General features: G+C 35.4%; 2 protein-coding genes across 6 annotated transcripts in view; both read left to right on the top strand.

Moving 5' to 3' along the window:
• The window catches only part of LOC120415017 (spectrin beta chain, non-erythrocytic 1), a 166,370-nt gene extending 149,459 nt beyond the window's left edge, over positions 1–16,911 (top strand). For 4 of the 5 annotated variants that reach the window (XM_039576409.2, XM_039576400.2, XM_039576392.2 and 1 more), the window contains 3 exons: positions 7,815–7,994; positions 8,152–8,592; positions 16,064–16,911. In XM_039576409.2, coding sequence (XP_039432343.1) covers positions 7,815–7,994; positions 8,152–8,592; positions 16,064–16,359 — 917 coding nt within the window. In that variant the 3' untranslated portion in view covers positions 16,360–16,911. The remainder of the gene's footprint in view (positions 1–7,814; positions 7,995–8,151; positions 8,593–16,063) is intronic. The other variant, XM_039576417.2, reaches the window with a different exon arrangement.
• On the top strand, positions 727–5,775 carry LOC120415051 (uncharacterized). The gene has a single exon (XM_039576428.2). The coding sequence runs from the start codon at positions 4,159–4,161 to the stop codon at positions 5,287–5,289; it is 1,131 nt and encodes a 376-aa protein (XP_039432362.1). The 5' UTR covers positions 727–4,158; the 3' UTR covers positions 5,290–5,775.
• Positions 16,912–18,653: the final 1,742 nt, after the last annotated feature.

Here is an 18,653-nt window from a genome sequence, read left to right as displayed (position 1 = left end):
TGGCCACCACCACCGAATACAACCGGTGCAAATCCACATCCCGACCTCCGATCTTCGGCAACCGCATAAACTGCGTCCTACAAAAACAAACAAAATTAATCACAAACGCCACCAAACACCCAAGCTTCCTTCTTACCAACTCCGGTCGTGAAACAGCTGCAGGTCCTGCAGGAAGCTGGCCTTGTCCTTTTTCGAAAACCAACTTTCCCCCCGACCTCGTCCCGCACCGGCACCACCCACCTTCCGCTGCTGTGTCCGCGTCCGACTCCTGGCTGTGGCCGCGTCCGGATTTGATTCGCTTCGTGGACAACTCACTCACCACCGGCACTACCAAAATGTTTGTTTACATTTTGTACTTAGGCGTACACGGTTACACGAGAACGACGAAATGAAAGAAATTATGTAGTCGAATTAAAAGTAAAAACTTTTAAATCAGTTAGCAATGAGATTTTCAAAAACTGTAGCAGTAAAAGTTTTCATATTCAAAACAAGAAAAAAACTTTTAATGGAGCAAATTTTGACCACTTTTGATTTCAACAGTAAGTTACTTTTGCCATTACAGTAATATTTTTTTGTGTGTATAGAATGGCACCATTATCATTTAAATTAAAAGAAAAAATGCGTACAGCCATAGTCTGAACACTAGAAAAATTACTGTTACAGTCATGTCTCGGTTTAGCACCGCATATGAGGGATGCAAAACCGAGGCGTGCATAACCGAAGCACATAGCTTATGGGATTTTGGCTATAGGGGCAGTGGGGGCAGAATGGAACAGGGGGCATATTGGGCCACCATTGGTTTTGGGCTTCAGAATGGATTTAGACCAGCTGTAAGGCAAGGGTCTTACAAAGAACATCAAATAACATGACCATACCAAAAACGACGTTTGAATTCATTGTATTTTCGAATTATGAGCAAAAATGTAAATTTATTGACAAAACCACGCAAATGTTGTTTATTTCGAGGTTTTTAAATAAGCTTCCTGAAAAGTTGGTTTATTTGAAAACGTTTGTTCAAAGTTTATAATGTCACTAGAGGTTTCTACCAAGGTTAACAAACAACAACGGAATCTTCTAATCATTTAGAGGCTTGGTGGTGGAAGTGTTAAATTAAAATCCACTTGGGGGCAGAATGGACCACCCTTTTCCTGCCTTATACAAACAATCAAAAGATACGAAATTCGAGCTAAATGGATTATTTCACTCCTGGTAGCTTCACAAATCACGTTTAATGCAACATTAGTTGATTTTTTACTTGTTTTGATCCTTATTTGTAAAAATAGTGTCTTATTATAACATATTAACACTATTTTCAAAAATGTTTGTTTTGGTAAGTGACTATTTTTATAAAAGTGGTCTTACTCCATGGAAACTATGTTAGAAAGGTCCCTTAAGTCATTTCTTATCTCCCTTCAACGTTGTATTAGACGAAATGGCTTGTTTTCTAAGGTGGCCCATTCTGCCCCGCAGGGTGGTCCATCCTGCCCCGCACCCTGGAAAAGTAGTCGAAAAACACATTTTTTTAATTGCATCAAAAATAGTTTTTGATTTGATTTGATTTGATGTGATAACCAACAGGGCCACAAGGATAACCTATGTAGCGGTTGCCTAGAATTACAGTGGCTCAGACTTAAAACATTTTTTTAATGCGCAGTTTTCTCAGATTTCGGTCATTCGATTTTTTTTTGTATTTTTTAATCCGACTGAAACTTTTTTGGTGTCTTCGGTATGCCCAAAGAAGCCATTTTGCATCATTAGTTTGTCCATATAATTTTCCATACAAATTTGGCAGCTGTCCATACAAAAATGATACTTGAAAATTCAAAAATCTGTATCTTTTGAAGGAATATTTTGATCGATTTGGTATCTTCGCCAAAGTTATAGGTATGGATAAGGACTACACTGAAAAAAAAATGATTCACGGTAAAAGAATTTGGTGATTTTTAATTTAACTTTTTGTCACTTAAACTTGATTTGCAAAAAAAAACTATTTTTATTTTTTTCTATTTTCTGATATGTTTCAGGGAAAATCAAATGTTAACTTTTCAGAAATTGCCATAACGATTTTTTTTCAAAAAATCTTAACATTGGTCGCAAATTTGTTAGCTTCATTTTTCGATGTAAAATCGAATTTGCAATCAAAAAGTACTTTAGTGAAATTTTCATAAAGTGCACCGTTTTCAAGTTATAGCCATTTGAAGTTAACTTTTTTGAAAATAGTCGCTGTTATTCATTTTTTTAAATTAGTGCCCATGTTTGCCCGTTCTTGAAAAAATATTTTTGAAAAGCTGAGAAAATTCTCTATATTTTGCTTTTTTAACTATGTTGATACGACCCTTAGTTGCTAAGATACTGCCATGCAAAGGTTTATAAACAGGAAAATTGATATTTTCTAAGTCTCATACAAAAATTCGTGAAAATTTCCGATCTTTTCGAAAACGATATTTTCAACTCTTTCAAATCAAGACTAACATTTCAAAAGGGCTAATATTAAATGTTTGGCCTTTTTGAAATTTTTAGTTTTTATTTTAAAAAAATAAAGTATCGTTTTCGAAAAGATCGGAAAATTTCACGAATGTTTCATATTTTAACATTGAAAATCGGACCAATAGTTGCTGAGATATCGACGTTAGAAAATGGTGGGTTGTTTGGGTGAGACTTAGAAAACATCAATTTTCCTGTTTTTAAACCTTTACATGGCAATATCTCAGCAACTAAGGGCAAAATGTAGAGAATTTTCCCAGCTATTCAAAAATATTTTTTTAAAAGGTGGGCAAACATGGACACTAATTTTAAAAAATGAATAACTGCGACTATTTTCAAAAAAGTTGCCTCAAAATGGCTATAACTTAAAAACCGTGTACTTTATCAAAATTTTAATATAGTACTTTTTGATTGCAAATTTGATTTTACATCGAAAAATGAAGTTGATAATTTTTTGCGACCAATATTTCGATTTTATGAAAAAAATCAGTATTGATACAAAAAATCATAACTCGGTCAAAGATTTTTTGCCCGTTCTGGAAATTTCTGAAAAGTTGACATTTGATGTCCCCTAAAACATATAAAAAATAAAAAAGTGTTTTTTTTGCAAATAAAATTTTAGTGACAAAAAGTTAAATTAAAAATCTTCAAATTTTCAAGTATCATTTTTGTATGGACAGCTTCCAAATTTGTATGGAAAATTAGATGGACAAACTAATGATGCAAAATGGCTTCTTTGAGCATGCCGAAGGCACCAAACAAGTTTCAGCCGGATTAAAAAATACAAAAATTAAAATTAAAGAAAAAAGACCGATTCCGTAGAGAATTGCTCTTCTTTCAAATGCTTTTTAATCGAAGCTCGTCTAGAGGCGGGGTTAGGTTGTAGAGGGTTAATTGCATGTTTTCGTCGTGTTTGGACAGCAGCTGGTGGTTCTCGAGGGTTTCTGTTTGAGCTCGCAAAAAAGTGACCTCCACGTAGGTCACTTAGAGATGTTTCGTTCAAGAGTTCTGTTTGGAATTTTGTCGGTGCTGCTGATCCGTGGACTGTCCGCAGATCTTCCGGGAACGCTCGGAACGCTGCTATCGGATCTGGTCCGCTTGGGCGATGATCTCGTACGGCAGGACAGCGTTTCTCGGGTGGAGTTTTGGTTTTTCAGGGCAGCGGATATCGATTCAAACCTAGAATAGCTACTTGGAAGATTAGCTGCAACGGAACCATTCAATTTGTATCCAAAATTATTGCTTGATGATTTTGGGGATTTTGATGAAGGAGTCGCTGGAATTCCAACGTTGGTCGTGGTATTTTTGGGAGAAAATCAACAGTGCGGATCGCCTTTGCTTGTACACTTGGAGAAGGTTGATACTACGTCTCGAGTAGTGGTGATTTTTCCGTACATTTTACCGAGTTTATTTGAACATCTACTACGATGCTTCGTCGAACATCGATTGTTAAATGTTCTTTACGTGGCCGTACTCAAGCAGTCTAACAATTACACATTTCTCAACTATATATTGTTTCGTGAGATATTCCAGGAGTTATCTCGGTATGAATCCGTTCAGCAAGCGTTTCCTGAGCAAAATGATTTTGTCGGGTTGACCGCAAAAGCCTGTGCGCATCACGCAGAAATCTGGACTAAGATTGACTTAAAACTAGCAAATCTGGTGATAAACCGAATGAATGGAAGTCTTCATGTTGAAATCATAGAATGTCAACCTGGAGAAACCATTTCAGATTGCAACGATCGTCTTTTTGACCCCCGATTGTGTTCGTTCAGTATTGGTCGTTGGTTTTCATCGACACCAAAATATTGCGCTCCGTTAATTCCCATGCACAGCTTAACAATTATGATTCCCAATGGAACTCCACTGACCGAGTATGCGCTACTATTATCGCCGTACTCGAAATCATGCTGGATCATTATTTTATGCTTCACCTTCATAAATGCTTCGTTGATTCGCATTTTGTGGAGGCGATCTATCGTGGAATCGCTACTTCTAACCATTTGTAAACTCAACGGGTCCAGCCTCAAGCACAAAGCAACCTTGGAAAAACTGGTCACCCTAGCCGCCATCCTAGTTGCGTTCATTATTCTTGCCGCATACGAAGCAAAGATCTCTTCCTACCTTGCAAACTGGCCCTATCGACAGGATGTAAAAACGCTTCAGGATCTCCGCGAAGCGAACATTCAAGTACTCATAGATTCACATTCCGTGCTATTAGCAAACGAAAAAGATCACTGGCTGCGGAACCGGCTCGTAACGATGGACAGCAAATCCCTGCTTGCGACAATAACAACCGCGAACAACGTGGCCTTTGTGCTAGAACGCTATTCCGCGAAGATAATTCTAAGGCAAACAACTTTTATCGATGGCCTAGCAAACCGACCCCGTTACGTGATGCTCGAAGATCCCGTAGACACCAGCCTAACTTTTTACAACTTTGGCAATCGAAATTCATTCTTTGCTCGGTTTGTTCAGCTGCAGAACAGGATCTACGAAGCGGGCCTGGATCAGCACTGGATGGAGCTGATCGTGGCTTCGTTGTCCGGCTTGAAAAACATGGATTCCACCCCGAAAATGATCCAGCTCGAACAGTTGCAGCATCTTCAGTCGATACTGTTCTTTTTGTGGTTTTGTAGCGTATTGGTATTGCTGCTGGAGTTGGGTTACGCTCGGATTAGATCGTTATTTTTAAGGATTGGGCAACGTCGAAAAGTTGAAGTTATGCATCCGCGAATGCGAGCATTTACCTACCCGTTTATGAAACAGGCAAGATGGAAGAAAACGAACAGAAAATCAATATAATTTAAACATTTTTTAAGCAAACATAATTGGTTATATTTGGGGCAAACTAAAATTGATAACTATTTTGGCGAGGACTGCATATAATCGAGTACGAACTGTATTAAAACAAATCTTTTATCCCAAGATCTTAAAATTTTTAATTTTTGAGTTTTAAAAAGTCATAATCTAAACATTTGAATGAAAAAAGGGTTTTAAAATGCATTTTACACTAGTTCAGTTGTTTTGCAATCATTAGTTTTAAAAAAATGTAATATTTGAGGAAAACAAAAATTATAACAAAAAAAAAATTTGCGGTTCTGTACATCGAAAATTTTTAAAAATTCAAAAGATTTTTCAATAAACCCAAACATGTTGAAAATGATTCTAAACGCAGGGGAATGCGTTTTAAATTGATTTCAGCTGATTGCACTTGAATTTCCATTGAAATTTCGAAGTTTTAAAAAATATATTTTTTTTCTCCCTGATTTTTCGGGCCGATTTAAAAGGGTGGGAGGGGGGTCTGGGTCTGGACAAAAACTTAAAAAAATATTTTTAACAAGCCTTCTCTCATTTTAAAAAATTTCTATTTTGGTATTTTTCAACTGCCAAATTAATAATTGAAATTGCCAAAAAGAACACCAAAAACCTATTTTTTCAACATTTTTATTTTTAAAAGGGCTGTATCTTCACAAGTTTTGGACATAGGACAATGGTCAATATGGTGACTTTTATGTAAAATTGTCTGGGAAATCGATTCCCACTATCGGTATTCAGAAATTTTGACGTTTAGGCCACTTTTCAAAAAAACAGTTTAACACAAAACTTTTTAAAAAATAGTCGAACTTAAAAAAAAAAATCTGTGAGTTTTTGCAATATTTCAAACATTAGAAGTAACAACAAACAACAAAATTTAAACAAAAAATCTGTTAGTTTTTGTTTTTTTTTTGAAAGCATTTTATTTGTAAAATTGTGTGAGTTTTGAATTGTTTCAAACTCCTTTTTTACAGTCCAGACTCGACTATCCGAAGGCCTAAAAAAAATTCACTTCGAATAATCGAAACTTCGGATAATCGAATTCGGACGACAAACGTCAAATGCGAATTGAGGAGCGTTCTTTTATTACGTAACACAGTTGGGGGGAGGGGGTCGAAGGCCGTGTTACGCTAATTTCTTTTAAATTTGTATGGAAATTTTGTTACGAGGACCCCCCCCCCCTAAAAATCCATTTTTTACTTTACGTAATAAAAGAACGCTCCCTTGCTTGTGACCACACAAATCCCATTTTTAAATTCCCGACTTTTCCATAAACTCAAAAAATAGGCATTTCTTATCTAAATAATGATTATAAACAAAAAACTCTTCATAAAAAAAAGTTAATATCGACCATCGAATAAAATCTAAACAAATAAAAAAAAATCAAACTATTTACAATTTTTGTAAAAAAAGAAACTTAACAACTCCTAAACAAACTCCTTAAAAATACTTTAAAAATGGAAGCACTCATAACAAATAATAGTCATTGAAAAATATCCGAAACTTAACTGGAAATGGCAAAAAGTTAAAGATAACTTAATATAACATTTAATTTTTAATTTTATTTTATTTAAAATCAAAGAGCGCTTAAAACATGATTTCAAAGAATTTAGAAAAATATCTAGGAAATCGCTTTAAAAAATTAGTTCTCTTCTATTTTTTTAAAAATTTGATATTGATTCTTTCAATCAATGGTGATGTATCCAATTGTCAGTATTTAACTGTTTTATTTCTTTTTCAATGAACAATTCAGTTTTCCATGTTTCCATTCCATTCCATGTTTTACAACTTATTTTATGCGAAATGTTCGAAGAGACAAATTCTTTAAACATATTTGCAGAAACTTAAATCAATATTTCTTTTATATACTTTTTTGATTTTTCAATATTTTTTTAATGTTTACAAAACTTAAAAAAGTTTTTCAATGTTTTTTTCAGAACGAACATACGATATTGAAGTTTTCCGAAAACTGAAAATCTAGCTTAATCACAAAAAAAAAGTTCAAGATAAACATTTGGAAAAAAAATATTTGAAATTACTTGATGAATATTTTTCACAAAAAAAAAACATTGTCTAGTTCTTTTTTTAACTATGCAATCAATACTAAAACAGAATCATAACTTTATGCTCGCTATAATCATTAAAATTAAGTTCTGTTTATCTATTTGTTTTTTATTAACTTTGTTGCTGTTTTTAGTAAAAAAATTTCACTAATAGATTTTGTTTGATATATAAAAATTAGTATAAATCTGCTGATTCATTAAAAAAAATATTACGAAAATCTGTGACAAATGCATTCAATATTTATCAGGATTTTCAATGTCTTAAATGCCCTTTTCATTCTGAAATAGATTGAAATTGTGAAAGAAACCTTAAACTTTAAGTTACTGAAGAAAAAATGAGTGAATTTAATTTGAACATTTTACAAATTTTGGGCATGAAGGCATGAAGTCGCTGAGAACTTCAAGAAGGCATGATCCCTTCATTAACTGCTTTAATTTTTTAACCCCCAGACTACGACAACGGCAACTACTCGACGCCCACCAACAACACCACGCGGCCCTTCTCGTACCAGCCAAATTCGACAGCCGGCCGTGGAACCGTGCCCCAAAACGGCTCCAACAACAACAACGGAAATGGTAACGGCAACGGCGAGGACGTCTGGCTGCGCCACAGTGAAGTGCGAACATCGGGTAAGTTACGGAACTAGGACCTTTCCATTATTGGAAGAAATGTTTAAATGTTCTTGTGTTTTACCCCTTCCCCATCTCCCTTCAATGTTACTCATCGTGTCCCGTCCCCCATGTGCCGTCTTCCCGTGCTCGTTTGTCCATATGTTTGCGGGTGTAGACAACCCTCCACCGCCATTGCCAGCCACGTCGCCCCCGTTGAGTACGTTTTCCCCGTTGAAGCCGCCCTCCGGCTATCAGCACCAACACCAGCACCAGCATCATCACCAACAACCGAAGCAGCAGAACCAGGACCAGTTTATCAAGCGGGAACGGGAACAGGCCGTCAACAGTTTGTACGCCGGTAGCAACAGCAGCGGCAGCAGCAGTTACCTGAAGATGAACGGACCGACCAACAACGGAACCAACAATGTCGTAGCCTCGAGAACCACGTGGCATCACCATATGCCACCCCCGCCACCACCGGTGGCGCCGGGATCGAACGGACAGGACTACGCCCAACACCATCATCATCACCATCAGCAGCAGCAGCAGATGGCGATGAACAACGGCAGCAACACCTTCGGCAACAACATCAACCTCGTGGACGGATACACTTCCGGTTAGAGAACATTCGAACATGCTTGGCTTGGCGCGCGTGCTTTGTGGGCTGTGGTGGAGTGGTGGTTTCAAACGGGTTGCAGTCTCCTCTGTCTAGTTTGAGTTTTTTTTTGTGTGTGCGTGTTTGTTTGTTTGTGGGTACTCATCGGTGGCGGTTGTGTGTGATCATCCCAGGTTTTAACGAACTCCAAAACACGTGTGCCTTTTTCAAGTCCACAAATGTTTTTCGATGCGTAATTTGTGCTCTATAGAATCATATATATCTACAAACTAACAATGACCTCATAATCAGTAACGTAACCAAAGTGTATGACAGTTCATTATAAAGTTGATTATTAACTCTCAAACGGTGTTAAGGTTATTGGTAGATAAAATGTTTCAACAACTCATCCCTCAGATAAAACAAGAATTGAAAGAAAGAAGCTACATACTTGCCATAGAGTGGGTAAAATTTCATAACTTTTGTGGATTTTGAATCCTTACTTTAAAAGACTATGGTAGCTACTAAGACTTTACTGAGTATAAACTACCAAATTCGGTAAAAAAATCTTTAGTGAACATTTGAATGTCCTAAATATCTCTTTATTCAATTTTAAATTTTTGACCAAATTCTGCAATGGAGCACTAGGGTGTAATATGGTTGTATGGAAAAAAATAAAGTTGTCCAAATTTAGCGAGCACAACCATTTTTCAGTTCCTTTTGGGGTCCTAAACTACTCCCCAAAGTTTGGGAACGATTGGTTTAGTCCTCACTTTGCGCAAAGCGATTCAATTTTCCATATAAATTTGTATGGGAAAAGCAATTTTTTTGGATTTTGATATTTATAAAATCCACGTTTCACGCTGTACTAAAACCTGATTCATATTCGGATGCTATGGAAGGTGCTCTACAACTTTCCCGAAGAGAGTATGGTGCTAACTTGCTCCTGTAAAAAGATACAACGTGTTCAAAACTCGTCTAAAACGTGTTTTTTGCTCGAAAATCACGTTTTAGACGAGTTTTGAGGACGCTGTATCTTCTTTCAGGGACAAGCTAGCACCATACTCTCTTCGGGAAAGTTGTAGAGCACATTCCAGAGCATCCGAATATGAATCCGGTTTTAGTACAGCGTGAAACGTGGATTTTATAAATATCAAATCTAAAAAAAATGGGTTTTCCCATACAAATTTATATGGAAAATTGAATCGCTTTGCGCAAAGTGAGGACTAAACCAATCGTTCCCAAACTTTGGGGAGTTGTTTAGGACCCCAAAAGGAACTGAAAAAATGCTGTGCTGGAAGATCGATTTTGATATTACACCCTAATGGAGCACCCGCCGTCGAGCAGTTTTTGCCTTTTTCTACAAAACAAACTTCTTATGGAGCGTACTGTCAAAAACTGCTCGACGGCGGGTGCTCCATTGAAATGATGAACTACACTAAAAAAATAGTATCTTTTTTTCAAGTTCACCCGTCGTCACCCTTTAAAAGGGTATCGAAAATGTACTGAATTTGACTTACCCTTTTAAAAGGGTGACGCCGGGTGAACTTTAAAAAAGGATAGAAAGTATCCTTTTTGAGGATTGAAAGTACTCTTTTGATACTTCTGACTTTGAGTGTATACTTCCAAAAACTTTACCGAAATCGACTCAGGATCAAATTCTGAGCAAATGTCTGTGCGTGTGTGGGGATGTTGATCAAAAAACATGCACTTGATTTTCTCGGCATTGGCAATATGGCGTCGTTTGTTACAGCATGAGATTGTTTGTGGCCGAACCGAAAAATTTACTTTTTTGTAAAAAATTCTACAACCATTGTGCAACAACATTAAGTCTAACAAAACAGACAAAATTTCGTTAAATTCTAGACCAGAATTTGTTTTATTATTATTTTTCAATTTAAACCTCTTTTATCGCGAATCTGATAAAGATTGCACATCAAATCATCGTGCTTTAAGTGTATCTTTAGTTTTCACATCGATTCGCTGTATATTCGTGTTTAAATTTTGAAATTTTGCATAAATTAAAATAAGTTGCAAAATTCCCAACTTCAACCATGTGCAACAATTTCCCCATCACCCATGCGGGAAACCGATAATGGGGTAATTCATGCGTTCCAAACTGTCAAAATTCCAAAACGTCATTGCCAATCTTCGGTTCGCTGCTTTTGTTCGTGTTTGAAGTTTCGGGCCGAGACTCTGGCTTTGGCTGAAGGAATTTGGACCGGAAGTGGTCTAACCGATCCAGTTTCGGTATTGACAATTCTAATGTTTCATTTAAGAGCGAGTTTTTCACCAATGTGAAACAGTTCGTATCGAGGTGCTCCGATTTGGATGAAACTTTCAGCGTTTGTTTGCCTGAACATGTGGGAGTAATTCTCGCTGAAAGTGGACCACTATTTACACAAGGTGCTCAAAAATCAAAAGCAATGTACTTTTCCAATAGCCCCCACCAAGTTATGAAAGAAACCATGTTTGGTTGGTTAGATTTGTCCTCACCTCGGCGCCACGAAGCTAAAACATTTTTTTTAATTGGTAATTTTTTGACTTAGGCGCGTCTACAAAATTGCTAATAACTTTGCAAAACTTCAACGAACCCTTGATGTTTAGGGGTGTTTTGGAAAGGAAATGAGCAGAGCTTTCGAATGCACTTGTCAGAAAAATACCGTTCCATACATTTTTTAGCCATAAATCAACAATGTATTTTTAAAAGTCATTTTTGAAGGCCGGCGCCCCGCTTTATCGAAAAACTGACAAATCCATTCGAAAGCTGAGACGATTTCACATAAAGGACCAATAAATCTAAGGTGTATGTTCCTCCTATCTTTTTTAACCTTATTTTGATTCTGCGAGCGCAGCGCTCCGTTCGCATTTCGGGCACCCAAATTGTTGCAATATGCTTGTCTCATTTTAAGGTTTTGTCAAAAAATATAGGTGCTCACTTTTTAAATGATAGTTTATTGTCCAAGGATCAAAATGCACTTTCGATAATTGACCAATATTTATGTTTTTGGGTTCTTCCAGGCAATTTAATGTCGAAAAATTGTATTTTTTTACTTTTTTTTTTTGTAAAATGCTCATTTACAATTGGGTGGACATTTTTTTCAGTAAAACTAATGAATATAACATGTAGGAAATTTCACCACGAACATTTTTCTCGAGGAGAAAACGTAATTTCGATACTCCAGTGCCAAGATATTTTTTTGTTTTAGTGAGAAAATAAAGTGCCAAGTTTTTAAATTTCTCAGAATTAACAAGCACGGCCTATTATTTACATGCGGCATATGTTTTAGAGGCCAGAGTATGGTTTCTCAAAGATATTTTGGTCGCTTAATTCGGATCTGGAATCAAATTTCAGATAAACAGTTAAATTTGGAGCCACGCCCAAAAGTTATTTGCGGTAATCTACTGTAATTTTAATCGTTAGTGAATTCGGTCATATTTCATCTCTCGCTCACCTTTAATTGATATTTTACTCACGGATTTTTTTATGGAGAATATATTTTTCAACTTCTGATTGTTTTGAGAGGCCTCGTGGCGCGTTGGTTAGCGGCTTCGACTGCCGATCCTTAAGTGGCTATGGGGAATACACGCAAATAATATTTGAGCGTGACTAAAATATAACTGTTCACTGCTTATCTGAAATTTGATTCCAGATCCGAATTCAGCGACCAAAATAACTAGAAGAAACCATACTCACTCTGGCCTCCAAAACATATGCCGCATGTAAATAATAGGCCGTGCTTGTTAATTCTGAGAAATTTATAAACTTGGCACTTTATTTTCTCACTAAAACAAAAAAATATCTTGGCACTGGAGTATCGAAATTACGTTTTCTCCTCGAGAAAAATGTTCGTGGTGAAATTTCCTACATGTTATATTCATTAGTTTTACTGAAAAAAATGTCCACCCAATTGTAAATGAGCATTTTACAAAAAAAAAAGTAAAAAAATACAATTTTTCGACATTAAATTGCCTGGAAGAACCCAAAAACATAAATATTGGTCAATTATCGAAAGTGCATTTTGATCCTTGGACAATAAACTATCATTTAAAAAGTGAGCACCTATATTTTTTGACAAAACCTTAAAATGAGACAAGCATATTGCAACAATTTGGGTGCCCGAAATGCGAACGGAGCGCTGCGCTCGCAGAATCAAAATAAGGTTAAAAAAGATAGGAGGAACATACACCTTAGATTTATTGGTCCTTTATGTGAAATCGTCTCAGCTTTCGAATGGATTTGTCAGTTTTTCGATAAAGCGGGGCGCCGGCCTTCAAAAATGACTTTTAAAAATACATTGGTGTTTTGTGGCTTAAAAATGTATGGAACGGTATTTTTCTGACAAGTGCATTCGAAAGCTCTGCTCATTTCCTTTCCAAAACACCCCTAAACATCAAGGGTTCGTTGAAGTTTTGCAAAGTTATTAGCAATTTTGTGAACTCGCCTAAGTCAAAAAATTACCAATTTAAAAAAATGTTTTAGCTTCGTGGCGCCGAGGTGAGGACAAATTTAACCAACCAAACATGGTTTCATTCATAACTTGGTGGGGGCTATTGAAAAAGTACATTGCTTTTGATTTTTGAGCACCTTGTGTAAATAGTGGTCCACTTTCAGCGAGAATTACTCGTGGGGTAAAACGGGCATTGAACTTTGAGGTCCAAAAAACATAAAAAATATTAAAATTGCTCGCATTTACGTAAAACTTCATCAATTCTAGAGGTGGGCAAAAAAAAGAGCGAGCCGCTCAAAGAGCCGGATCCCTAAAAAGAGCGAACGGACCATGGCTCACAAAAAAGAGCCGCGGTTCTTTTTGAAACTCCAATCTTTTGAAAAAAACCGTTCCAAGATGGAATGGTTTTTAAACTTGTGTCTTTATTGAAGTTTATAAATATAATTCATTGAATTTTATTCAAATTGTAGTATTAACTGGTTTTTGAGAACTGAAAATGTTCTTTTAACTAATGCAAAAATTTTCCTATGTTATACTTTAGGATAAAAAAAAAATGGAATATAAATTTGAGCATTTCATATTGCTTAAAATATTTTTTTTTTAAATTCAGAAAATTTGCTATAAAATTGTCTAAGAGACATAGAAGATTGGACTTCCGGTTGGTGAGATACAGCGGCTTAAAGAAAAAGAAAATGGAGAATCGAAGTTTTCTAAGTCTCACCGTCTCTCCCAAACCACCATTTTCTAATATCGATATCTCAGTAACTAATGGTCCGATTTTCATTGTTAAAACATGAAACATTCGTGAAATTTTCCGGTCTTTTCGAAAAAAACATTTTAAAAAATGAATCAAGACTAACATTTTAAAAGTGCCAAACATTCAATCTTACGCCCTTTTGAAATATTAGTCTTGAATAAAACAAATGTCAAAATATTGCTATCAAAAATATCGGAAAATTTCACGAATGTTTTTTTCTGTTTCTTTTTCTTCAAGCTGATTTATCTCAGCAACCAGAGGTCCAATCTTCAATTACTCTTAGACAATTTTATAGAAAATTTACTGAAATTAAAAAAACAATATGTTCAGAGATGGTCACTCATGGTCACTATTTTTAAAATCGCAAAAATTAAACTTTCAGTGGCTATATCTTGGAAACGGAGCCCTTTATCACAAAATCCGTAAAGTACTTTTCGATTGCTAATTCATTTTAACATAAAAAATTAAGTTAAGTTTTTTTTGTATGAAATTTCGATTTTTTCAAAATACATAACTCGGTGTCAGATATTTTGACCATACTATGGCTCAAAATTTGCGGGTTTTTGTCCCCTAAATTTTTTAAGGCCTCCACAAAGATTGAACCAAATCAAAAAATACAAATAAAATCCATTTCCGATTTTGATAGAGAATTGCTCCCATAAGATTTTGGAGGCTGGTCATACGAAATGGGTAAGAAAATCTGTATCTTGAGAAGAGTTTTTCTGATTGATTTAGTGTCTAGTTAGGGATTTTTTCTCGATTTTTTTTTAATTTCGCTTTTTATTACTAAAAGTTAAATTCCTAAAGTACGTACTTTTTTTATTTTTTATTTTTTTATATGTTTACTAAAATAGTAGTTTATGCAACAAGTTGCAAAAAGAAGGTTTTTTTTAGCACGAGATGTACAAAAATAAATGTTTAATAAATACGACAAGTGCTGAAACAATTAAGTTTTGCAACGAGTTTCAAACAACATTTTTTGAACTCCGAAGAACACCGTTTGAATGGTAAGTGAAATGTCCACGTATTTAGTCAATCCACCGATGAAATCAAAATAATAAACTGAAAAGACTACAATTTTTCAGCATCAATTAAAAAGTAGATTTGGTTTGAAAAGGGGTTCTATTCGATTCTGTTGTTTTTCGTTGTTTTGGTTCGAGAATAACAGGAAAAGTTAAAAGTTTCACGACGGAATTGTAAAAAGGCATCTTTTGAGCCATAGAACGTTATGGTGCAAACTCTGGTTTAAGAGACATGAACTTTAAAAAAAATCGTGTTTTTTTTAATTTAAAATATCCAAAATCTGAAAAAACGTTACTTAATCCACCTTTAGGTGGTTGGTGCCTTCCTCTCATTTATGGTGATTCCAACCCCCTTAAAGTGTCCACATGTTTATTGATCGCCCCTAACGTGATCGCAGCACCTAAGAGCACCTATAAGTGATGAGTAGAGAAACAGACTACCTACAGACTTTTTGTCAAGATTATACAGACACGGCCTTTGAGGAAGATGGCATCCCTCTACACGGCTTTTTCGTGGCGATCAGACCCGACCAGTTGAGGTTATGTGAATTCAGACCATTTTTTAAACTGCTTGTAATTTAAGATAGGTAAGTCAGATCTTAAAAATTCTTACTCCACCTAAAAGGTTTTCTCATATGCTTTCTAAAAATATATAACATGTGAGGGTTTCATGAAAAAACCACCCTTTTTACCATAATTTTAATTTAATATGAAACAGTTTTTTTACCATAACTTTTTAAATACATGATAAAACTGCATGAATTTAAATAGCAACTTAGGGGACGTTAAGACGGATCGATTAAAACCATTCCGGCCAAAATCGGTTGAGCCTGTGACGAAATATTCCAGTGACATTGATTTGGTACACATGTCTACATACAGCCAAACACACAGACATTTGCTCAGCTGATGATTCTGAGTCGATATGTACAAATGAAGGTAGGTCTAGGAGGTCTAATTAAAAAGTTCATTTTTCGAGTGATTTTATAGCCTTTCCTCAGTAAGGTGAGGAAGGCAAAAACACTCAAAATCAATCAATCAATCGAATTTGCAATCGAGAAGAACTTTACAAGCACCTCTGAAACAAAAAGAATTGCTCCTGTCCTTGTTACAGAAGACAACCAGAACCACTCATTAAAATTGACCCTCAGCATTCCCCTAACAAAACCATCATTTAGTGGACTTATTCACCGTACTAGCATCGAACGACATCAAAAATAGCCCCCCTTTATCTAATCCTCTCTTTTTCCACCCCCTCTCAGGCTGGGGTCAGTCACGCCACGAACCCACGCGGCCGGCATCCCTACCGATGGGCCCGGGCAGCAGCGCCAACGCCAACGTCGCCATCACCAGCCCATCCGCGGACATCTCCGGGCTGATGCTGGGCGGTGGTCGCCACTCCCACACCGGCCAATCGGCGGAAAGTTCCAGCGAAAGCGAGGCCAGCTTCATCAAGGGCATGGGCGGAAACGGCGCCGGCAAGGACGCCAAGGACAAAAAGGCCGGCAGCGGAGTGTTCCGGATATTCTCCAAGAAAAAGTCCAAGAATCACAACTAGTGAGTGGGCTGGGCAGCTGCAGATTTGTTGTTTGTTTGTAAAGTTGACTATACTATTGGAAGCGAGAGCGATTTTTTGTATAATTGTTTTTTTTTTTACCTATACGAGTTGCGAAGTAAGACAAGTGGAAAATAGTTCGACACTTGTTTTCTAACAGCCCAACTTTGTTTGTTTTATTTAAGCACGTAATATTATTTTATAACGCAACTAGTAGCAGCTCATTTAATCCGACCACTGAAGCAATTAAATCACCGAAGTTGAAGTTTGAGCAAAAGACAGCGAGCGAATTATTAGGAATCTATTTATAATAAAAGGCAGAATTTTATCGGTAATGTGTAATATATAACGTTCTATACAACAATTGAACAACTTAAATCGCAGTAATGAAAAGTTTGAGACAATAGTTCGAGGAAAAGATTTAAATTATAAAGCAAAAACATAGTCGGTATCAATAATCGAACAGCAAGAGGTAGTTATTATATTTGTTAAACTTTTGAATAAATGCGTAAGTTAAGTCAAATATGGTTCAATAAAATATGAAATATTCTAAAACCACTGTTTCATTCAAATCACAGCCCTTAACAATAAAACAGCTCATGTTTCGATCCCACTCTCTCAAGATGGCGGCCAGAATGATGGTGATGAAATACTGAGAAAATGCATTTGGTAATATTAGGTACAAGCAATCAACCACTCAATCTCTAAAAAAATCCTAAAATTCATAAAAATTTTAAAATTCCTAAAATAAATAAAATTCTAAGAATTCTTAAATTTTGTATTCTTTTAAAATTTCCAAAAGTACTTTTAGAAACTTTTAAAATTCTTAAAATCCTTCAAACTCTTAAAAATCTTGAAATTCTTATTTTTTTTAAAACTGATATGTTTATCAAACAATTCATGTATAAAAAATATTTTTTTTGAATAATTTTTGATTGTTTTCTATACTTATCAAAACAAAGAAAAAAGATCTCTTGGAAGTTTTTTGCAGCACTTTTTAGAAAAATGTGTGTAACTCAATCTAAACATATTTAAAAAAAAAAAAATCCGAGGAACTTCAAAATATTAATGGAAACAGAAGTCTAAAAACTGTAAACAATTAAAAATGCATTATCCTGCGTATAAAATCATATCAAGTATGTCTGGGATCGATTAAAAATATTTTGAATTTTTGTAAAATTTCGTGCTGCAAAAAGTAGTTTTTAACGAAAAAAGAAATCGTCAATACCTGGGTGCTATATACTTGCTACTTTTGGTAAACAGTAATTTGGTTCCATTCGACAGTTTAATTTTGACCTGTCAAAGTGGAACCAATTTAGAGGAGATTGGGGAGACTTGATCCCCTTTTTTGTATCGCACATAACATAACAATTTCTCACAAAACTATAAACTTTTTGCATGAATTGAAAGCTTAAACATTCAACTATGTTTGGCTGATAAGGGTATTTAATCAGATAAACTCTTCGAATCATGCCAAGCGTTTTAAAAAAATATTTTAAACCGGCATTTTCAAAATGTTGGGGGTAATTTGATCCCCCTTTCAACATTTTGAAGAAATCTTAAGCAAAATGTTTTTTATTCATCCAAACTTTGAATTTTCTATAAGTTACAGCAATTTCACATTAAACCTGTACGTTTGTGTTCAAAATATAACAAGTTTAGCATGCAAAACATTTAAAAACTTAAAATTCTCTTTTTTAGACCAAAATTGAGCATGTTTACAAAAGCTGGTAATTTTTGTTTACAAAACTTTTGAAAAATGGTTCAAACTGCAGTAAGTTATGTACAACTATACTAAAGGAAAGTATATACGAAACCCCAGCCCAATTATTTTATCTTGAGGCTGATTCCAGTGACTGTAAAAATGCAGGAATCAAGTCTCCCTAAACGCACTTTTTTAAACAATTGATTGTAAAAATAGTATGACGATAAATTTAACGTCAAATGCGTAAGGGTTTCATGTATAAAAAATATTTTTTTGAATAATTTTTGATTGTTTTCTATACTTATCAAAACAAAGAAAAAAGATCTCTTGGAAGTTTTTTGCAGCACTTTTTAGAAAAATGTGTGTAACTGAATCTAAACATCTAATTTTTTTCTTTGTTTTCTACAATGAGTTTTAGTTAATTTCGCACAACTTTCTAGAACAAAGCTAATTGTTTTACCCACATGCTGAAGAGATACAGGCTTCGGATCAAGTGTCCCCGGGGATCAAGTCTCCCCACTCTCCCCTACTGTTCGCCAAAAGTAGCAAGTAATGTAATCAATCATTAAATATAAATCGTTTTTTTTTTTTT

This window comes from Culex pipiens, chromosome 3 (genome assembly GCF_016801865.2).
Source record: "Culex pipiens pallens isolate TS chromosome 3, TS_CPP_V2, whole genome shotgun sequence".
Lineage (NCBI taxonomy): Eukaryota > Metazoa > Arthropoda > Insecta > Diptera > Culicidae > Culex > Culex pipiens.
Note: the sequence above shows the minus strand (reverse complement) of the source record. Positions and strands in the feature narration are given on the sequence as shown.